General features: G+C 36.1%; 3 protein-coding genes across 4 annotated transcripts; 1 reads left to right on the top strand and 2 right to left on the bottom strand.

Annotated features, from left to right (window-relative positions):
* Nucleotides 1-2,198: 2,198 nt before the first annotated feature.
* On the bottom strand, nt 2,199-6,677 carry LOC113864901 (eukaryotic translation initiation factor 3 subunit L). Of its 2 annotated transcripts, XM_027499124.1 has the most exons (6): nt 5,663-6,677; nt 4,035-4,374; nt 3,289-3,437; nt 3,083-3,176; nt 2,749-2,820; nt 2,199-2,654 (listed from the first exon to the last, which is right to left on the bottom strand). In XM_027499124.1, exons 1-6 carry the CDS (start codon nt 6,502-6,504, stop codon nt 2,610-2,612), a joined length of 1,542 nt encoding a protein of 513 aa, XP_027354925.1. In that variant the 5' UTR covers nt 6,505-6,677; the 3' UTR covers nt 2,199-2,609. The 2 variants fall into 2 exon arrangements, 1 of the variants encoding a protein (XP_027354925.1); XR_003504934.1 differs by having other exon boundaries at nt 2,241-2,654; nt 2,749-3,176; nt 5,663-6,616.
* Nucleotides 6,678-7,129: 452 nt separating this feature from the next.
* On the bottom strand, nt 7,130-12,262 carry LOC113865445. The gene is made up of 3 exons (XM_027499993.1): nt 11,381-12,262; nt 8,412-8,492; nt 7,130-8,266 (listed from the first exon to the last, which is right to left on the bottom strand). Exons 1-3 carry the CDS (start codon nt 11,757-11,759, stop codon nt 7,848-7,850), a joined length of 879 nt encoding a protein of 292 aa, XP_027355794.1. The 5' UTR covers nt 11,760-12,262; the 3' UTR covers nt 7,130-7,847.
* A 4,610-nt stretch (nt 12,263-16,872) lies between these two features.
* On the top strand, nt 16,873-21,706 carry LOC113866193. Its single transcript, XM_027501076.1, has 3 exons — nt 16,873-17,346; nt 17,491-18,441; nt 18,488-21,706. The coding sequence occupies exons 1-3, from the start codon at nt 16,873-16,875 to the stop codon at nt 21,704-21,706; spliced, it is 4,644 nt and encodes a 1,547-aa protein (XP_027356877.1).
* The last annotated feature ends 2,410 nt before the right edge of the window (nt 21,707-24,116 follow it).

Here is a 24,116-nt window from a genome sequence, read left to right as displayed (position 1 = left end):
TACTATAATTAAATTTTAATATTAAATAAAGAAATAAAATTTTATTTTATTTTCTCTCAAAACAGAAGTACATCGTAATAATGCGGGTAAGTGTTACATAAGATTTCTGTCACGTCATTTAACAAAACAAAGCATAAAAGAATGATAGTATCAGTGATCACTTGACTGGACTGACCTTCACGATCCAATATTTTAATCAAGTTATTTTTAGCATTAATCAAGTTTGTCGATAACTATCACATTGGGAGCAAATTAGCTTAATAATCTATAACGACGTAAACCTAGAATATTATTTTAATATTTTTCTAAAAATTAGAAAGAATATTATTTTATTTAAAAACTCTATAAAAATTATCAAAAAGTTATTCGTTTAGTTTGAATTTATGTGTGATATATTGTCAGTGTAAAACTTTTTGCATTATTAATTAATCATAATACATGATCGATATAATATAAAATTAATAATTTAATTAAAATACGCCTAAATAATTAGTATCATATGTCTATACTATTTTATAATTAATTAACACTGAAAAAAACAGTATACTAACGGTATTAAAATTAAACTTTTAAAAATAATTATTATAAAAGTTAATAATTCTCACTAATGACACAGCTTATAAGTGAATGGATTTTATATCGTCGAATTGGGTTTGTGTATGGATTGGATTGGTTCAAAACCAATCCAATTACATTTCAAATCTAATTATATGAATTGAATTTTAAATTTATTTATTTTAATTTTTTGAAAACCAGTTTTATATCAATGTTAAATACTCAAACATATTTTATATCAATATTAAACGTATTATGTAATGCATAAAAAAAATGAAAATCCTGGTTCAAAAAACTAATTTGAATCCAGAAATTTGATAATTCATCTTTAACCGTTAAAGAGGTAATTTAAAAAATTGTGATACATTAGAATAAGTTAGGTAAACCACAATCATTCATATCTAGATGTGTTTTACTATAGCTTTGTATTTTATAAATTTTGTAATACTAATTGTTTTATCTTATTTCACAGTAGTATATATAGTAATGAAGAAATTTGTATGTAGCCCGGCAAAAATTGATTCAACTGTTAGAATCTAAGCACGCCGATGAAAAAAGCTAGATTGAGCTCAAATCTTACTGTTCTTCATCCTATCCTGACGTAAAGTGAGACAACATTCTTTTTTATCTTATCATTTCGTATTTATGTATATGCATCGTGTATGACAACATAAAATTTGGTCAGAAGAGAGGAAAATGATAAAAAAAAAAAAAAAAAAAACAGCTTGTTTAATTCTACTACTTAAAAGGGAGGTAAGAAAAGAAGATCAAAATCTTTCCGTTTCCATTTTTTCCACTTCTCCAATTTCAAGAAAATTTGAATGTGTCTAAAAATTTTAAACTATGATGACTAATTTCTTTTAAAACACTTGAATTTTAATTTTTTTAATTTTTTTTACTATTATAAAGGTGTAATAATAAACTACTTTATATTTCTTTCGCTCTCTTTTGTAACCAAATCAAGCTGTCTCTAAACCCCTCCCCCCGCCATTAAAATATCTCCTTTCCTCAACACACCCGCTCTACTAAAGAGTACGCAAAAGTCACCAAAAGATTAAGCATGTTGTATCGCACCAAAAAACCTTAATCAGCTGCTAATAACACATCGGCAAGTTGAGAGAGAAATGTTAGTTTTCGCAAAGAAAAAAAAAAACCTTGTCACTTTGTGCTAAATTCTTGAAAAATCTATTCATAACATTTATCCTTTCTCGAATATTAAATGTCAAACTACAGGATGGACAGACCACTCAACGCTTCCTTTGGATGATTGGCGAGTTAGAGATGGGCACCCAGGACGACCCAAAAAATAAAAATGAGAGAAAGTCACCGTAGCAAGCTTCACGTCAAAGGGGTCCCAATCATCAAACCGATTGTATTACGTAATGCATCGTATTTGTGTAGCGTTAGTCTCTTAACGGATTTGAATTTCGCAAAACGACTCATCCCCGCGTCTCTGCCTTGAATGATTCCAAGGCGGATAAACTGCAAGAATATCCTTCGATGTAGAAACTTTTGGTTTTATTCATCCCAATATGTTACCAATGACGAGAATATTACCATCGTTCGTTCCTTTTTGTCGTATACCATCGTTTTTTCTGAATAACCTCATTTCGCGTGAACAAGTAAACCACAAGGATAATTGGTTTGTAGAAGTTATGAATTTGATATAGCAACGAAGCGGGTTATTATCTTGCTGACCGGTCAATTAATTCAGCCGCTAAAGCATTCCATGATCTATACAAAATAACTTTGTTGCAGGGGGCAGAAGACGAAGTGTTCAGCTATAAATCATGAATAAAAGGAGCAACCCACCGGAAGAATTGTAAAATTCTTTAAGCCCTCTTTTGAAACAATAAATGGACAAGTAATTTCATTAAATAAAATCAAGTTGAGAGAAATAAATAAATCTAGAAATCTATCTATATCCTCCACCTCAAAACAACACATTGAATACTCCTCAGGTTAAACACTACCTAGCCCGGCAAGCCCCGTAGAGAGTGAAACCGACAACGCTATATATTACGACGTCCATTTAGCCGCCGACATGTAACAACTCACTCCAGCTTTATACCGTCCATCTCATTGATCACCCCTTCAAGCTGAAAACAAGGCAGAATAAATTGGTCCTACAAATAATACGACGAAAGTTTCTTAGTAAAAAGAAAAACATGCACAGCGCGGATGTTAGCATACCTTGACAATCTGACGCAAGAAGTAATCCCCATAGCGTTTCGCAGGCTTAGACTCCACGACATGAATTATGTCCTGCATCAAATGAAAAAGAAATTCAAAATTTGCAGGCAACATTTAAGATACAAACTGCCATCCCAAGAGACTTGATCATTAATTGAACAAAGATTATGAGAGTAAGAAAATGCTATTATTATCAAAGAAACAATTTCAACTGAAAAGGACACTGGTACCAATATGGCCCAGAAAATCTTTTAACATTCCTAAACAGTATTTGAAATAAGAGTATCCTTAGTGAGAAAAGGATTATTGAAGAGAAAATAGTGAGCAAACTTACATCATCAATATAGAAATCCACATCAGCATTGGATATAATTTTTCCATCACTATCAACAGCATGTGTTTTATGCTTGTAAGTCATCAAGATAGTCCTACCAAGCATCAAAATGGAAATGCAAGAATAAGCTTATGCCTAAAATTTATATTCCATTAACAAAAAATCTTGACTAAGGGAAATGCTAAAGTAATTGGTTGGGTTGCAACCTTAAGGTAGGTTCATCCACTTCCATGTAACTTGCAAGTTTTGCAAGGGAGATTGTTGAATACACTTTCAAGAAGGTTCGCACACCAGATAACAACTGTTGTTGCTTTGCTTCATAAAGGAACAATTTCAATTGAAGTCTATAGGCATCCTGACAGAACAAATAGCATTTTGTTATTGACATGGAAAAAAGGGGAGATGTGAGGGTCCAAATAATCATTTCTAACAAGTCAAGCAATTCTCTAGAATATCAGTAAAAGCCTTCAATCAATCCATAAAAATAGAAGGCTCGAGGTGTAAATAGAGGTCTAAAAACAACATTACGAAAATGAATACAAAGTTTCAACAAAGATACCAACTATTCATTGTAAAAATAAAAATTACAGGAAATGCACACTACAGATTAAGGTGACTATCATGAGCCTTTAAAGAAATTCATGAGAAAATGCCAAAATTCACTTTAACATAGTTAACTAACTTCTCAACTGACTATAGTTCATTAGATTATTTTCTCTTTCTCCTTATGAAGCATTTGGGGATGGGATTAGGTTTTCCAAACCAAATTACATTTTACCCTTCAAGATTGATTGTGGAAGGAGAGAAAATTATTCACAAGTTCAATAAAGGGAAACAGAAAAACTTCAAATTTGGAGTTAAGTGGAGATGGCTTCAAATTTTAAGTTTTTTGGGGGGCTATGCACTCACTCCAGATGCTTTTCTGTTGATCCAGATTGAATCTGAGGTATACCTGGTTGTAATTTACTAGAGGCTCCTCAAAACTAGGTGCTGAAGGAGTAATGAACTTGGGGCATGCGTATGAGAAGAGCTCATCATAGATAGCGAATGCCTCATCATCATATCTCTGCATTCTAACCATCTTCTCACCATACTTCTCTCGCAACTGAGAGTTCACAGTTTCATCAACAAGTCTGCTTTGGGGGCAGAGTGAAAGACAAATTGCCAGCAAGGCATACATCTGTTCATTCTTTTTCAGTATTTGTTCATATTGTGGAGATTTCTGATGATACTGCTTCGTCTTATAGATGTACAAGAGAATTTTATTAAATTCACGAATTGCTTCCACATATCTGTAGAGAGGGCCACAGATTAGGTCTTGTAATGAAAAAATAAGGAAAAAATATAATACAAAACACCATCTTGGATAGAATTTTTCAATTGAAACACTAAACCATCAAACATACTTTTTAAACTGGAACATTATACTAGCCAACAACACATGACATTCTATACATAATGAACATCATCCAAAATAATAAAGGCAAGGAAATATGGGATTATTGGTCTGCTCTTCTGATCAGATAAAATCTTGAAAATGCATAGCACTCTATTTGCCCATTCTTATTTTTATTTAAATTTTAGACTCGTCTGTGCTTCATAAACTAAAAAAAATGACAAAAGACAGAAATTACATACCACTTTGCATGTTTTATGAACAGATCATAGACATTTAGAAATAAGTGGAACAAGAATCAAAGTTCAATAAGTGACAATGGAAAGCAAAGAATTTTGAGAACTATCCAAAATCAGAACTATGGGAAAAGCCACTAAAAGCTGTAAAAACCCCAGGCCTGCTTATAAAAGTCGAATCAGTTTCAGGTTAAAGGCTATTCTATGATAGAACAAGAAAAATTGAATTTATTTCAATTCATACAAGCATTTGGACAATTACAAAATTGCAAAAACAAAACCGAGTTCTGAGTGAAAAAGGGCAATTAATCAAGTCCAACACCAGGTTTTATAACAACCCACAGCAAATGCTACCAATCTCTTTCTTTTGGGTGCATAAACACTATCAATCTATCTATATTATTAGTAGTAAAAGGAGACCATTTAACCAGATTAAGTGATGCATACAGGGCAAACCTGCCTCAAATTAATAAATGGTTTAACTAGTTGTTTTTGTTAGAAATTAATTATGAAATTTCTAGAGCCAAAGTGAATATTTATAACAGAGTACCAGTTCCTATTAATAAGGCGCTATGACATGACATATGAGCTGCTAAGGGTGACATAAAAAAAATACTACAGAATTTCCTCTCATCTTCTTGCCCCTAAAGATCCCGCACCTTCCTTACACTTCCATTTAAGAATCCAATATTTTCTAACAGTTTTCTTTTCATAAGCAAAGGCAAGAGATAATCACAATCGTTAATTATGAATGGCAAAGGGGAAGGGGAACACATGGACTATGGAGTAGACGGCAAACCAGCATTGTTTCGTGGACCTAAACAAAACTTACCTCCAGAGGAAACAGGAACCATTAACAACAATATAAAGTTATAAATTGATTCAGTTCAAGAATTCAAAGTGGTTATATAAATACACATATAAAATATGAAGCAATTAAATCATTACCTGCGGAGCATAAGATTGGCAAAGCCATAGTGATAAATGGTGGTAATGTGGCTACCAATAACGCTGGTGTAAACACCCTGTTGACTAATATCAATAGGAAGCAAGCACTTGAGACCAGTGTGATAATCCCCCAAAAGGCAATGAACCCTAAGCAAGCCAACCATGCTGAAATACCCCAAAACCTTCAACACATTACTCCCTCCATCATAATCATATCCATCAGTAGTCGTGAACTGTTCAAGCCCCTCCTTCTCCTGCTCGAGAATCTGAATGATAGCGGACTTCTCAACAAGCGCTTGCAAGAAATTGAGAACGCCATAAACGTTCCAAGCCTGGTCGAACTGTCTCAGTAGAGCAATCTCTTGTTCGGTCTTGTTCTTCATCTTCGCACGGTATTGACAGAAGCTCTGAAACTGATAAACGAACTCGTCGACCATATCCCAGAGCCACTGGTTCGGAAGCTGCATGTTGACGACGCCGTGTAAAACGACTTGGAAGAGGCTGCAATAGTTGTCCCATGAATCGATCCTCTGGCGGAGCGTGGGGGTGAGGCGCGCGTAGAGGTGGCGGAACCACATCTCGCGGTAGAGGAGACAGAACACGTGGTCGTTGTCGACGTAGTGAGCCACGGCGTCGACGGAGGGCCAGGGAGTGTCCTTGAAGAGACGCTCCGATAGGGTTTGGAACGAACTCTCGTACATCTGGTGGATCTCGTACACGTTCTTCTCACGGATGTGACGGTACAGGTGCACCACGAACGATTTCACCGAGTCTGGTACGAAGTTAGGGTCGTACCCTAGCTCCTGAGGTTGCTGGCGCTCTTCGTAATCCTGGTTCGCCATGGTGTGACGGGGTTCGAGATTCAGTGAGATGAACGGGAAGAGCTAGAACCAGATTAGGGTTTTGGGTACTCTTTAGTCCGAGTGAAACTGAATGTGTTACCGCTCTTTACCCGAAGGAGAGAACAGTGTGCCGCACCTAGGTATAACGCTGTTTAGGCCCGCCACAGAGTATTGGGCTTTCGTTTATCCCAGCATCAATTTGAAAATTTTAATTTGTTGAACATTTTTTAAAAATCAGTAAGCTTCTCTCCACTATTAATAATAATTATTTTATTATATTAAATTAAAAAGTATAAAAAATTAAATTTAAACAGTTAAGTTCGCTAGTGGATAAATGAATTACAATGACATCAGTGTTTAAACCTGATCTAATTCCCGAATTTGAGATCCAAACGTATTTATTTACTGTCATTTTTTAACTATTTGACAAGCCTTTTTTCAAAAACCCGGAATACCTTTTAAAAAACACTGTTTGGCGATCCTTTTTCAAAAAGTCTAGCATAACTTTAGAAGTCTATTTTATAATTTAACCTTTTAAATAGGTTAAAATTACCTACTTCTAAATAATCTAAGGAGTCATATAAATAAGTTAATGGACTTCAACATTTAAGTAAATTTATGTTAAAAGAACTATGAAAACAACAGTATTATAATAGGCCCAAATAATAATAATAAAACTTAGTTGCTCAGATTTTTAAAATCATTCCCTCGTTTTTTTTTTTTTCTCCCATCTCCTCTGGCAACATTAAACAATGTATTACTGTATCCTGGGGTTTTTTAAATTAAAAGAAAGAAGCTTTTTGAATGCTTGCTGCTTGGTTACTTGCCTTCCAGGAGATCAGCAGCATGCTTTCAAACTTAACTATCACGACCCCTTTTAAGTTTCAAAACCCGTCTATGATCAACTTCTCACGTCGACAAGGAAGCAAGTCAAAAATGGCATTATCTATTAAGCAGCTCGAGTTTTTTAGTCGAAAGCACTTTGAAATGAAGTGCACAAACCATGTCCAAAATACAAATAAAAACAAGACTAGATGGAGAAGAACGGCGAGAACGGTTCAGCGAACGCTTTCCCGTCACCTTAGGAAGTCAAAGCTTGGTCATTCACAATTTAATTATTATTCACAAACATGACTACAGAGATTACTTAATGGAGCAGATGAAACACAGTTCAATGAACCATCAAATCCATACTCCTTTTAACCAACATTTGTATTTGTTATATGATACATTTCAAATCTCTTTTTCGTCCAAAACTGATTTCCATACCATCACAGCATTCTTTAAGGCATGAAAAGGCTGGAAAGGATGAAGTGAAGCTCTTGACACTGAATTTATCCAGTTCAGAGCCTTTGCTTGTTTGTGTTAGTGTGTGTGAAATGAGGTGCCTCATCATAACTGTCAGGTTCATCTTCTTCATCAGAAGAAAGAAGGGATGAACCCATCCATGCTTTAAACCCTTCATTAACCCTCCTTTCCACCTCTGGTGTGACTTCCAGGGGATTCGCTTCCAGCATTTCAAGCCCTAGATTTCGACCACTGAAATTTCCCTCATCGAGAATCGTGGCTGCTTTTCTCCTCAGAAAGAAGGCAGTGCCACCATAGAGAATAACCAGCCCCCACGATGCAACTTCATAGCACCAAAACAGAGGTGTAGAGCAGTTGCTTACTAATGTCAAGAGGCTTGAACCAAGAAACAAGGCAAGAAGACCAAAGATAATAGCAAAGATAAGATTTAAGATGGATAGACAGCGAACACCACCTGTAGGTTATCCAAAGAAAACAAAAACTTAAATCAATTTTGTGCTCATAAAATGCTCAAGTATCAGAAGAATAGTGATGCCATAATTTGAAAGTGTAGAAAAAGCACAAAAGGGGGAAAATCATTGATAGAGAAGAAATTGTACCCCGTCTTGAAGCACAATAATTATTTTCAACCACCTTCAAGCATCCATGCCTTGTTGGAGCAGAATATGCTACAATGATGCCTGCAAAATAGTTATCATATAAAACAAAAACATCAAGCATAAGCAAAAATATATTCTCCATAATTATGGTATAAAGCTTTTAGAATGAATGGACAACGTTATTTTAACCCAAAAAACAGAGATTCCAATGTGACAAGATAGTAAACCAGGAACAATCAAATGAGTATTTATGCAACATATGAGATTATATAACAATTAAATATTACTACACAATAGATGAATTAGTAAAAAGGCTGAATTTTTTTGGGTTGGAGATTTTGTTGGTGTTTGATGAAAAACAACCTTGGAAATCTCTTGTTTTGTTTTTTACAATGTTTTTAAGCCAAACATGTTTTTATAGGTGTGGCTTTGTATTGTTTGTTATAGATTAAGCCTGTATGTGGTAAGGCAGCTTAAATAAAAAAAAATGAACAATAAAATCTTAATCAACTTAACTAGTTTGGTTTAAACAAGTACAAGTGCAAATCTAACTCATAATCGATTACAATGTATTTGGAATCTACTACAGAGTTTAGACTAATAGATTTTTTTCAAATAAAGTTGCGTGAAAATATCGAGTTAATCGATTACAAATGTTTTGTAATTGATTACAGCGCCATTTTAGCAAAATTATACATCTCTAATTTAATCAATTATCAGGTTTTCGTAATCAATTACACATTAAAAATTCATTTGAACAAAATTCATGGTCTCTGGAATAATCGGTTACCAAGAAATTTAATCGATTACAAAAGTACCAAAACTGAATAAGTTAAAGTAAAATCACCGGTTAATCGATTACAACAATATATAATCGATTAAATTGTTATTCTGAGCAACATAAAGGCTATTAAACACTTTAATTGATTACCAGAATTAGATAATTGATATCAAGTTTATGAAAAGCTTACCCCTTCTAACTTAAAGGATACCAATTTTCATTTTCACTCCAAGTTTTTAAAATACTCTTTAAGAGAGAATCAAAGGGTTATTGCTCTTCAAGAAAACGCGAATTTTCTCAAGCAAGATTCGTTGATCATTCAAATGGATTTATAAAGCAAAGTTGAAAGATTTATACACAAATAAGGTGTAATCAATCCTTATCCTTTATTTATCTTCTGTTCTAGTTTGGTGTGGAAATAGTTTTTCCATAGATCAGAGAATCATAGTATTTTGGTTTTTGTCATGATTTTCATGTAGAGTTCAAGAAAAAATTAAGAAAATTGTATGTGTATAGTGTTTGTAAAATAAAATTGTTCTTAGTGGAAAGAGTTTGATTAGGGTTGTCAAACTAACACTGGATGTAAGCCAAGATTAGTTTAATCAGTATAAATCCTTTGTGTTTCTCGTTTTACATCTATCTTGAATTAAAAGAAGGAAAACAACTCTTGGTTAAAGAATGAAATTCTTGTGAACATATTTGTTGCTGATTATATTAGAAAAAAAGTTTTAAAAGAAAGTTTAAGAAATACATTCATCCCCTCCCCCTGTATTTCTTACCATTGTTACAACAAATAGTACAATTAAAAAAAAGTTTTGGATTAAGAGGGATGATGTAAGATATAGAGATTAGAGCCACTCAGTTAGTAGTTGACACCATAATCCATTGACCTACATAACTTCAACATCATGAATTCAGGAACAAAGGATAACATGTTCTGCAAAAGCTTGAGCTATATAATTAAAAATATTTCAGAATAAGTGGCTGACAATCCTAGGTTCACATTATTTAGCAGATCAAAGAAAAGAAACCCCACGGTTGGATCTGTGGTGTGATCTATAATTACAATAAAAAGGCCAGGGGCTTGGATTGAAAATACAAATGACAAATACTCTACCAGAGTAGAGTAATGGCCATGTGTCCAACTCTAGGATTTAATAGTTTGTGCAGCTGCATAGGAAGGCTTTTCTTAAGTTTAACAGGGAAACATCTGAGTTAGATGATGCAAACAGTAAGATTTTGCAGGATTGTGAATCCAATATTTGAGGATGTAGAATCACTCTACTCAGATAGCAGAGACATTGTCACATCTTGACTCATCTTAGAAAAGAAATTAAGTGATGCAAATTAGCAAATTAACAAGATGCCAGAAAGCACTTTGGAAAAACACCAAGTGATTGAATTCTCCAATGCTCCTCTAGAACCATGTTATCTAGGAGGATAGTTCTACACTCCCATTGCTGATATCAAACATATTGAAAACAACCCAAATGCTACATCTATAACTATAGATAGTCCTCAAATTTCAGCAATCATAAACCAGACAAGTTCATGGAGAAATCAAAATAATTTGCCTTCTAAATATCAGAATAGGAACACAATCCAAGAGCACTCAAAGCATTTTAGTTATTGATTCAGTTTGCACGACAATCCAGTTTCAAAAACCTCTTTTGATCTTTTATTGACATCAACCATCTTGGCTCTGTTTTCTAAATTTTTAATATAAAATTACTTCTTCTTGAGCTATAATGTAAGAAATTTATTTCTCATCGTCCCGCAGAGATTTCAGATTTGGTGGGAAACGTGAATTCTACTTCCATCATAAAAGGGATATCTACAGTGCAACTCTTCCCACAATGTTGGTCTGGAAAAGATTTCCAGCAGCCCCCATTCCTCAATTTCTTCAATGCTAAAAACCTTTGTTCCTCAAATGGGTTACTCTGATAATATTCTATCAATCCTTAAATTATAGCTATTATAAAATTAAACATAGAATCGAGATAAGAGGTCATCGAAGTGACATTACAATACATAATACGTATAATCTAGGTAACTATATTTAGGCATCTTTCTCTAAGCAAACAACGCAAAATTAAAGAAAAAACAGAGAATTTTGTGCATCCCATCTCTTGACAATAATCAGATTAAAAGACCTAAGCAAGAGCAACAACGAAATTAAACTTCTTACCAGCGATGAGATACGCAACCGAGATCAAGAAAACGATCATCGAGGGAATGAACACAACCATCCAGTAATAATCAGCAATCTCTTGGTCCGTAAGATAAAAAGCGCCAGGAAAAAGATCCGAATCGGAGCCACCTTTTATGCCTATCTGAATAGATTGAAGCCTGCGATCGACGCAGAACGGTCTCTTCCCATCCCTACCCGGAAACACAATTTTCAAACTGATAACCGTGCACACGATGATTGTGAGCCAGATGACAGACACAAAAGCCACAGTCACAGGTCTCTGAAGTTTGCCCCATGCTTTATCTTCTTCCCTGAGGCTCTCGTACTCGCGCTTCGGCATGAACGCTTGGCGAAGCGCGTCGCCAATGATCGCCATTGACGGAAGCAGCAAGTAGCCCCAAACCCGACAACACCAGGGGCTCAAAACATCAAAAAATCAAGCAGACATGGATTTGTGGAATCTAAGTTTAGGGTTTCAAGTTTCTTCCAAAATCGGTTTTTCGAAACCCTAACATGCTGCTCCGGATAATCAATTTACTGAAATATAGGGCTTCCAGGAAGTGAAATTTCGAAGATGGTATAGAAACTTGTGAATAGTAACTGCGATTGAGATTTGTAATTGCGATGTTAGGGTTTGAATCGTGAATTAACAGGTTGAAAGTGGAAACTAAACGTGAAGGAGATGGTAATGATTATAGATTCGGTGCTCTCCAAAATTCTTTAATTTCTTGAAATACGCTTTTCTTTAAGGCGACGACGCCCAGTTGCTTTCAGAATTTGGTACACCAGCTGCGAGGAGTTAACACGTTTTTTTTCTCGTATATGGATGGAGGTGCAACCCAAAACAAGAGTACTCGTTGCAACTTCGATTAAAAAAGTACAAAATAGTTTATGGGATTCTGATATTATTAAATTATAAATATACAAAAAAAAAATCACTTCAACATTTAATAATAATAATAATAATTTGAAGCTTGGTTTGCTTACAAATTTACATAATATAAAGTTTTTATTAAGTTTGTTTTTCTTTTGTAGTACAAGTTAAAAGAGACAAACTTGACAAGGAGGTGAAATCTCTTAATTTTTATTAAGTATAGTGGTATTTTTAAAGTTTGTGGAATTTTGGAACCACAAAATGGAAGAAAATATCTTATAAAAAATGTGAAATTCATGAAAAATAAATAATGGAATTCAAATAGCAAAGAAAAAAAAATGCGATATAAATGATATTTTGGTGAAAATACGATACATTATAATTTGTTGTGAAAGATGTAGTGTAGTTATTTAAAAGCTTGTGAAATTTAAAAAGGTTAATAAATTACGAAGAAATAGTTAAAGATAATAAAAAATTGTCACTTGAAAGTTGATGGACAAACCTCAGTGTAATCAACTTATAGGAGTCACTAGGTTGATACAAAGAGAATGATATTTGTCTTAATTACATATAAAAGACAAAAGATTTATCATTTATATATAGTTTAAAAATCAAATTGTAAGAGGAAATATTTGTAGAACAACCTAAAAAGTATCAACTCAATAGATAAAATGAGAAAGTATGTTAGCTAAATAAGACTTTGTACGATCTTAAATAAAATTGTATGGCTTGGTATAATAAAATGTGATTGTGTTAAAAAAAAATATTGGATTTGTCAAAAATTCAAGTGGAGGTAGGTTACATGTGTAAAATATAAATGTATATTTAATTATAATTTTTGTATATATGATTTGTTGATTACACAAAACAATGAGAAGATAGTAAAAGAGTTTAAAGTTGAAACATTCAAACATTTGAAATGACGAGTATTGATTTACTGTTCCTTTTTACGATAATTGAGGTAAAGTGTAATCACAATATAGAGTTTTTGTATGCCAAAGAAGTAAAAAATAAAATAAAAGAAAAATTAAATAGAAAAATGAAAAAACATTACTGCTCTAATGAATAAAAGGAGAATTTAAGAAAAATAAAGTTGATAAACATTATAATAAAACTTTAATTAGATACACAGTGTGTCTTGATGCAATTAAATTTGATATTATGTTAGTGGTGGTTATGCTTTCAAAATTCATGTAATAAGTAAATGAAGCCCATTTACAAGTTGTTAAATAATCTGAGATATGTTAAGGACACTGTAGATTGTGACATTAAGTACACTCGTAGAATTTTTAGTTCCATGTATATCGTAAGTAATTGAGGCGGTTTAGTTCATAACATGAAAAAACATAACATGTTTCAATTTTAACTTTTGCATGTTTTTATGTTATTCAACGATACATTATACTATAATTCAGAGTATAATTGCAAAGTAAATAAAGCTATTTAACTCTAAAAATTGTATTAAATTTTAGTTATAGAATAAAATGAATAAATACCGATATTTGTTAATAATAAAATCATTTTTTTGTTTTAATTTAAAAATAAATAAATAAAGATGTTCTAAGCAATGCTTATTTGTTTTTTGAAAAAACATAAATATAAACAATTAGGATATTTTGTTTGTATTTAAAAAAAAATTAAAATGCAGACAAACATACTCTTAATTTTTATACACTTGCATGCTGCAATTAATAGTTTTTTACAAAAAAAAATATTAAAAAATTAAAAAAATACACAAATAGACCCAGCTCCCATTTATTTATTAAGATAGACCTATTTTCAGTAGCGACAAATACTCACTCAGAATTTGGTTTTTCGGGAACCGAATTCTGAGTTATTTTTTTTCTTGTTTTCAATTTTTTTTTATGTTTGTATGTAGTAAAATAAATATTATTATTTAAATTATATTTATATATTTATATTTTGTTTAAATGAATATTTATAATATATTTTTCTAATAAATATTTTGTTAATTATATAAAATAAAATAAATTTTATTATTTGAATTATATTTATATTTTTATATTACGTGAAAATAAATAAAAATAATAAATAATATTTATTTTACATATTTGTTAAAATTTATTTTACAATTTTATGATAATAAATAATTTTTTTAGATAACAATAATAATTATATTTTTAAAAACTAATTAAAATAGTTAAATAATAAGTATATTATTTTAGATAATAATATTAATGCTTAAATTATTTATACTTAAAGAATAATAATTAAATTTTTAAAATGGTGGCCAGTTCCACAACAAAGGCGACATCTGTGATGTGTTGAATTTCATCGTTGTGACTATTGCTTTGGGATTTCAAGATGAACTTATAGAAGATTTGGATCATCATGAATGTCTAGTTGTTAGAATACAATTGATAAATTACCAGGTTCATTAGCAAAATATGGTTGGTAAAGAGTCAGCATGTAATTTTTTGCTAAAGATAGAGTTGTAAAATCAACTCCAAATAAGTTTGTAAAAAAATACTTTGATGTTGTTGCAAACAAATGTCTTGTGTTAATTATGTTTGCATATGGTGTAATGTTCGAAAGAAATGATGCAGTTTCATGGTACGACGGTGTGGAAGTCGTACTGATTTTAAATGTGTTAGTAGTTCTTAGTTATTGGTGGCTCCTCCTTTGATCTTATAATAGTGGTGCCATTGATAGGAAATAAATGAAATTGACAATGTATCATTCCATGTATTACTCTGTGTAACCCGTTACATATGTTGATCCATTAAGCATGTATTGTAACCCAATTTTCATCCTATCTTTCTCTTATGTCAAATTTGTGAAGGTCATTCAAATTATTCGGTGGATAAGGAATTTCGTAGAAGAGACGAAACTGTAACTTGACTCTATCTGTTTGATATTATTCAACAATTGTAAAATAAAGGATGACGGTACATAAAGTCTACAGTTAGACATTTCTACACGTTTCAATGGGTATTGATGTTTGCAAGTCTTGATATGACACCCATAAAAACTATAAATAAATTTAACTTTGTTACTTAAGATGATGTGTAAAAGATAAAAAAATAAATATGAATTCAAATTTTTGTTATGAAGATTTACCTGATTAGCTTGAATGTGATCAAACATTAATATGTATCCCACAACATAATATTATTGTAATTTTTTAAAATATAATATTAACATCATTTTAAAAAAATCAAAATTATATGAAATAATATAATAAAAAAACAAAATTATTATTTACTATCATAAATATGTAAAATATATTTTAATAAACATGTAAAATAAATATTATTTATTATTTTTATTCATTTTCACATAATATAAAATATAAATATAATTTAAATAATAAAAATTATTTTATTATATATAATTAACAAAATATTTATTTGAAAAATATATTATAAATATTTATTTTAACAAAATATAAATATATAAATATAATTTAAATAATAATATATTACATAAAAACATAAAAATAAATTGAAAACAAAAAAAAAAACTTACTAAGAATTCGGTTCCGGTAAACCGAATTCTGAGTAAGTATTTATTGCTATAGGAAATAGGTCTATCTTGATAAATAAAGGGGAACTGAGTTTATTAGTATAATTTTTTATTTTTTTAAAAAAAATTCGTAATTAATACGTGATTTTTTTTAATACATAATAATAATGATTGAATGAGGCATAAGAAAAGGGATGGAAAATAATATAAAAACAGTATACTTTACTAGGAAGTATAGTATCAGAACTGAAGTCAACATACTGCTCCCCAAATCCACAAACAATAATTGGTCGTTTTAATCGGCTTTTATCTCGCACAGAAAGGAAACTGTACCTTTATATGATTAAATACTAGCTTTGACAATATTTATACTTCTAATATTTTACTATAAAACAAAGCCAGCGTCCAGTGATAAAAATCTTCAAATACAAGTATGCAGAATCTCTTCGTGTTTTTTATAAAAATGAAGGCCGCGACAAATTGTAATCAATCTTGGAAGCTTGGCTTCTAAGTTTTCTTATGAATAAGCTGCTAGCTTAATTACGTACCATTATATATACAACAATACTCCACTGACAAACTTTATTGGTTTAAATATTGGTTTCCGTAACAAATTGTGTTTGATGTTTCAGATTCTAAAACTGAAATATCTCATGTTCCATTGTGGTCTTGCTCCAAGGTCTACCTTACAAAATTAGCCACATATGTTGTACGAGATAGGGAAATTGATGGACCCTACATATAGAAGAAAGGAAACTGAATACCTATTCGGCTAGTCTAAATCAGTACCTCTAAGATTCAAAGATAAATGATAATTAGAATTTTATCTAAACCATGAAAAGGGCCAAAAGTCAGAGTTGACTCAGGCCCATTAGCCCATTACAGTGTCTATAAAAGAAAGGTAGAAAGAGCAGGTAAAGGGTTGACTCTTTATCATTGAATATCATTTATTGCTCTGAGCCGAATCCTAACTTCAACATCGGAGTGCCTTTTGCAGGTACCCTCCTACATCAGCAATTGTCAGAAGGACACCAGAGCGAAGGTTGAAGACAGTCGTTTCTCAAGAAGGAACATTTTGGCGCCCACCGTGGGGCAGAATTGACTTCATTCTTCAGGATTAAGCATGGTAATGACGAGAAGCCAGCAAGAAGGAACCTCTCGGCAACAAATGGAGGACATCACGCCAGAGGAACCAGTACCTGAAGTGGTGATGCAGGGAGGAACGGAGGAAAGCATTCTAGCTGCACTGAGGCAGCTTAAGGCAGAAATGATGGAGATGAAGAAGGAACGCGAAAGAGATGCACTAGAGCTCTCGGCCCTAAGGAGGGAAAATGCTGGCTTAAGGGAAGAAATAAGGACACACATCCCTTCCCAAACGACGCCTTTCATCCAAGATCAAGGGGAATCCTCAGCACTGCAAGACAAATCAAGGCAAGTCTATCAATCGGCAACCAGAGATGACCGGGACGACCTTGTGAACCGGAGCCCGTTCATTCACCGCATTCTGGAAGCCAAGCTGCCCGATAATTGGAGAGGGTTGGCAATAGACAAATACGATGGCACATCCGACCCCGGAGAACACGTGGATATCTTTACAACGCAGGTCGGTCTGTACACAGAAAGCGATGCCTTATGGTGCAAAATTTTTCCTACTTCACTCCGAGGACCTGCGCTCAGTTGGTTCACCTGACTCCCCCCTCTCTCCATCGACTCGTTTACAACTCTCACAAGGCGTTTCAACTTGCAGTTCGCCACAAGCCGGCCCCATCCCCTAACATCCTTGGCCCTAGTCAATATTCGCCAAGAGAAAGGAGAATCACTTAGAGCGTTCATGAAACGCTTTGGCAAAGTGACTCTCTCAATTCATAACTTGGAACCAGCAGTAGTTATGCACCACCTCACAACAGCATTAAAGCCGGGACCCTTTGTTAATAGCCTCTGCAAAAAGCCCCCGATCGACCTAGATGAGTTAAGGAGTCGGGCTGCGAAGTACATGCAAATGGAAGAATTATCCGAATATCGGAGCCAGGTATGGATGGACCAAGGATCTAACTCAAAAGATATAGAAGGAAAGGAGGCCTTTAAAGCAAGGTGGGGGAACGACAGAGGAAATGAACTTGAGCGACCACCTCGGCGACCGAAGTATCCGTCCTACACGACGCTCAACACTAATCAGGCCAGAATACTTGATCAAGCATTGGCCACAGAAATATTGAGAATGCCTAGACGCGCTAACACTCCACCTCGGGCAGATAAAAGCAAGTCTTGCCGATACCATCAGAACAGGGGTCACACTACTGAAGAGTGTACGGCACTAAGAGATAAAATTGAAGAATTGATTAAAGGTGGATACCTAAAAGATTTTGTACAGACAGATCCCACAAAGCAATCTAATAGAGGAAGAGATCGTCACCCTGATTCACCAAAGATATTCGACCACAAAAAAATTGAACGACACAGGAGCAGGTCCAAAGAGCCCCCAGCTAGAAGATTTGAAGAAAAGTACCCAAAAAGGGTCATTAACACCATAGCCGGAGGGTTCGCTGGTGGAGGACCTACCCATTCGGCTAGAAAAAGGCATCTTCGGCATGTCTGTTCGGTCAATAATGTTTCATTAGGCAGCAGAATTCGGATCCCGCCTATTACGTTCACTGACGACGACTTTCAGGGAGTCGATCCGGTGCAGGATGATCCCATGGTAATTAGTGTAGACATTCTTAACTGCACTGTTCGAAAAACACCAGGGGAGCTCGGCCGATATCCTATACTGGAATACATTCAAGCAATTAGGCATCGCAGAACAAGAGCTCAAAGAATACCATGAACCATTGGTTGGGTTTTCCGGGAAACGAGTAGAGACCAAGGAATGTATTGACTTGTATACCACGTTTGGATCAGAACATGAGAGCAAACGCATAAGAGTCACTTATCTTCTAGTACACGCAAACACATCTTATAATATACTACTCGGCAGACCATCCCTGAACAAATTGAAGGCCATAGTGTCCACTCCGCACTTGGCCATGAAATTTCCGTCTGAAAGAGGCCGAATTGTTACCGTCCATGCTGATCAAAAAACAGCCAGGGAATGTTACTTTGCAAGTTTACGCCTTAAACCATTTCATGGGAATAACCGGGATGTCAACATTGTATTCCCTCGGTTGGAAGAAGAGTTGGATGTTGAACTTGATCCTAGAATGGATGCGGAATATCGTGTCGAGCCCAATGAAAACAAACAATCCTTCCAACTAGGAGCAAAGCCAGAACAAGTTGCGTATTTAGGGATCGGTTTGAACGAACAAGAAAAAGCCGTCCTCCAAAAGATGCTAGTAAATAACGCCAATTTGTTTGCTTGGACAGCCTCGGATATGCCTGGCATTGATCCAGCATTTCTTTGTCACCACTTATCGGTCTATAAAGGAGCCAAGCCGGTAGCTCAAAAGAGGAGAAAAATTGGTGGTGGTAGAGCAAAGGCAGTAAAAGAAGAAACCAGCAAACTGATACAAGCTGGCTTTATCCGAGAGGTCAGGTATTCAACATGGTTAGCCAACATTGTCATGGTTAAAAAAGCCAGCGGCAAATGGCGAATGTGCACGGACTTCACGGACCTCAATAAAGCATGCCCAAATGACGCATACCCACTACCAAACATTGATATCTTGGTCGATGGTGCAGCCGGTCACAAAATACTGAGCTTTTTGGATGCTTATTCTGGGTATAATCAAATACGAATGTACCCCCCGGATGAGGAAAAAACAACGTTCATCACAAATTCTGCAAATTTTTGTTATCGAGTGATGCCGTTCGGTCTGAAGAATGCAGGAGCAACATACCAGCGACTCATGAACAAAATTTTTGAAAAACAAGTGGGTAAATGCATGGAGGTGTATGTAGACGACATGGTAATTAAATCCCTCGCATTGAAGCAACATCTTGACCACTTAGATGAGGTATTCGGAGAAGCCAGAAAACATGGTATGAGATTTAATCCTGAAAAATGTACGTTTGGTGTAGCTGGCGGTAAATTTTTGGGCTTCATGTTGTCAGAAAGGGGGATTGAGGCAAACCCCGACAAATGTAGAGCCATCTTTGACATGGCCAGTCCTTGCAATGTCAGGGACGTGCAACGACTCACCGGGCGGATCGCAGCCCTTGCTAGATTCTTACCAGTAATGGCAGAAAGGTCTCGGCCTTTCATCGAATTGTTGAAAAAATCTCAAAAATTTGCTTGGTCCAAGGAGTGTGAGGACGCCTTTGTACAATACAAGCATGTGCTGGCGGCACCACCTGTGTTGATTAAACCGACACCAAATCAGGAAATGATTGTTTATTTGGCTGTATCCGATCACACCGTCAGTTCAGTTCTACTTCAAGAAACACCTGAACCGAACCCCGTATATTTTGTTAGCAGGACACTCCAAGGTCCTGAATCTCGGTACCAGTTAATGGAGAAAGTGGTACTTGCCCTAGTCCATATAGCTCGTCGGTTAAGACACTACTTTCAGAGCCATCGGATGGTGGTACGTACAGATTGTCCGATGGCCAAAATATTGAGGAAACCAGAATTGGCTGGTCGGTTGGTGGCATGGACAATTGAATTATCTCAGTTTGATATCCATTTCGAGAACCGACGCCCCCTTAAAGCCCAAGTGTTAGCCGACTTCATCAATGAGTTCACTATACAACATGATACCATTTCGGACATGTGGAATATGCATGTTGATGGATCATCAAATCAATTAGACAGTGGAGCGAGGGTAATTCTTGAAGGACCGAATGCGTTCGCCATTGAACAGTCTATCCGGTTCGGATTTAAGGCATCCAACAATCAAGCCGAATATGAAGCTTTACTCGCCGGTCTCAGACTAGCCAGGGAAATGGGGGTTAAACGCATTACTGCTTGGAGTGATTCAAAAGTTGTAACCGAACAAGTGAATGATACCTATCAGATCAGGGACTCGGTCATGCTTAAATATTACCAGGAGGTTAAGAGAATAAAAACCGAGTTTGAGGAGGTATGCATTCGGTACACACCCCGAAACATGAACGCACGAGCCGACAGGCTAGCTAGGCTGGCTAGCCAACGGAAACCAGGGCAGCTGCAGAGCATGGTTCACCAACAAATCCTCCAACCTAGTATCACCAAGCAAGAATGCATGGACATAGAAAATTCATCTCATAATTGGATGACCCCCCTGGCCCAATACCTCACTGATGGCAGTCTCCCGCAGGACGCAGCAGCAGCTAGGAAAATTAAAGCACATGCAGCCAAATACCTTCTTCTCGGCAAAGAATTGTATCGAAGAGGAATTTCCACCCCCATGCTTAAATGCCTAGAAGACGACCAAGCTAAGTACGTGATGAGAGAAATCCATGAAGGTATCTGTGGAACCCATTCGGGCAGACGAACTATGGCAGCCAAAGTGCTCAGGGCCGGATACTACTGGCCAACAATAACTCAAGACTGTCAGTTGTTTGTAAAAAGATGCATTCCCTGTCAACAACATGGCCCTCACCTGCGCCAACACGTCGATACCCTTCGGCACATTAGCGCTCCTTGGCCCTTCGCTATTTGGGGAATGGACCTCCTCGGTCCATTTCCCTTGGCAAAAGGGCAATGTAAATTCCTCCTCGTCGCCGTGGACTACTTTACCAAATGGATTGAGGCCGAACCCCTAGCATCAATCACGGCCCATAATGTACAAAAATTCACTTGGAAAAACATCATAACACGGTTCGGTCTCCCTCATGCACTAATTATAGATAATGGGCTTCAGTTTGCAAATCGGCGATTCAACGAGTTCTTGGCAGGCCTGCATATCAAACATAGGGTTACATCTGTTGAACATCCGCAGACGAATGGCCAAGCCGAGGCTGCCAACAAAGTGATCTTGCATGAATTAAAAATGAGGTTGGGTTCGGCAAAGGGAGAATGGGCAGAGAAGCTGCCTGAGATTTTATAGGCCTATCGGTGCATGCCGCAGACCACAACAAAAGAAACCCCCTTTCGGCTTACCTATGGTACTGATGCCATGGTACCGGTAGAAATTGGAGAGCCGTCATTCAGGAGAGAGAATTTCAAGGAATCGGCCAATGAAGAGGCTCTGGCCGTCAACCTGGACTTGATAGATGAGATCCGTGACCACGCTGCCATCATGACTGAGGCTAGTAAAAGAATGATGGCTAGAAAATTCAACTCCAAAATAAGTCCACGACAATTCTACAAAAACGACCTGGTATGGCGAGTAACCGGGGACGCGCGCAAGGATCGACAAGAAGGAAAGTTGGCAGCCAACTGGGAAGGCCCCTTTCGGGTAGCAGCAAGATTAAATAATGGAGCATACAAATTGGAAACCCTGGCAGGAAAATTAATACCAAGAACCTGGAATGTCACTCATTTAAAGCATTTTTATAGCTAAAACCTTGTAATACGTGCACAGGTGCACTCTTTTCCTATCCCAGGTTTTATCCTCTTAAAAGAAAGTGAAAAGGAGTTTTCCTGAGAAGGTTTTTAACGAGGCACCTAATCAATAAAATTTCTCTTTCTTCACCTATACGGTTTTTTACGCATTACATACCTTTCAAGCACCATTCCCTCCCAAGTTTCACTTGGCCAAGGTTGAATTGTTTCCCTCCCAAGTATGACTTGGCTGAGGATGAATTAATTCCCTCCCGAGTACCCCCACTCGGTTAAGGACGAATCAACTATTTCCCTCCCAAGTATGACTTGGCTAAGGATGAATTAATTCCCTCCCGAGTACCCCCCACTCGGTTAAGGACGAATCAACTATTTCCCTCCCAAGTATGACTTGGCTGAGGATGAATTAATTCCCTCCCGAGTACCCTCACTCGGTTAAGGACGAATCAACTATTTCCCTCCCAAGTATGACTTGGCTGAGGATGAATTAATTCCCTCCCGAGTACCCCCACTCGGTTAAGGACAAATCAACTATTTCCCTCCCAAGTATGACTTGGCTGAGGATGAATTAATTCCCTCCCGAGTACCCCCATTCGGTTAAGGACGAATCAACTATTTCCCTCCCAAGTATGACTTGGCTAATGATGAATTAATTCCCTCCCGAGTACCCCCACTCGGTTAAGGACGAATCAGCTATTTACCTCTCGAGTACCTCACTCGGTTAAGGATGAATTAACTATTCTACGTCCCGAATACCGCACTCGGTTAAAAAATGAATTTTTTCCTCCCAACTACCTCCACTCGGTTAGGGTGAATCAATTATATTTCCATTCAAGGTTGAACTTTCCTGGACCAATTACCCTTACTCGAATAAGAATGGAACTTTAATGATATTTTAAATGGCACCTAGTCGATTAAAATTATTTATCTACCCCTGCTCGATTTAACGAAGAAGCTATTTAGAATAAATATCGTTATGTAGAAGGAAAAATGGTTAACTTCTCTAGCAAAAAGTGAACACCAGTGAGAATTTCTATTTCTGTTAAAAAGATTACAAAAAATGGGGCACTTCGGCCCATGAATAGAACATAAATTAAACTAATTCTCTGGGCGAGAGGTATCAGGACCGGCCGCCTCTACATCAGGGGCTGTAGCATCGTCGCTTATATTTCTTCGTGGAGGGGCTTCGGCATCAGGCTCTAAATCTTCATCCACGTCATTATATGCTAGGAACCGACCGCCGAAAAAATCTCTAGTAAGATCGAACTGGAAGTCAGGAGGCACTTGGCAAAAACCATAACACTGGCGAACGGCATGATTAAAACCCGACTCGTGTTCAATAGCCACTTGAGCTGAACACTTGTCGGCAAAAGCTTTCATTTCATCATCCGCCCTGTGCCTCTCAGCAGCCACGGCCTCCTCCATTTCAGCAGATTTAGCCCTCAAGGACTCCTCCAATCCTACAGACTTTACCCTCCAAGCCTCCATCTCCTCTTCCCTCGCCTTCAATGCTTGTTCAGTAGCTTAGAGCCGGTTTTTCACTATATGATAATGTTCTTTATATTGAATAACCTCAGCTTCCAAAGCTTTATTGGTTTCGGCCAGATTTTGCCGAATCTCCTCATTTTCTGCAAGGGTTTGTTGGGCGGCAGCATACTCGTTTTGAACCTTTCTCAGCTCCCGTGTGGGCTCCAGAGCCAATCGTCGGAGCATCATCATAGCTCGGATTTGAAACTCCGAGAAGTATTTCCACACGGACTCAATCTCAAGATTGTTAACCGCCTCCTTTCCTGCATCCGACAGCAGGTCAGGCGCAACTGCTCGGCCAGCATGAACACCATTGTTGAAGAAGGCGTCGGTCAGAAAGAAAGAAGGGAAGACGCTATTAGAGGAACTGGCAGCGCCGGAGGCCAGCTCACCCCGGCCCTGATGACGGCTACCATCCGAGCCACTCG

Source organism: Abrus precatorius, unplaced genomic scaffold (assembly GCF_003935025.1).
Source record: "Abrus precatorius isolate BTA unplaced genomic scaffold, Abrus_2018 Scaffold4, whole genome shotgun sequence".
Classification (NCBI taxonomy): Eukaryota; Viridiplantae; Streptophyta; class Magnoliopsida; order Fabales; family Fabaceae; genus Abrus; species Abrus precatorius.
This window is presented reverse-complemented; position numbering and strand designations above follow the sequence as displayed.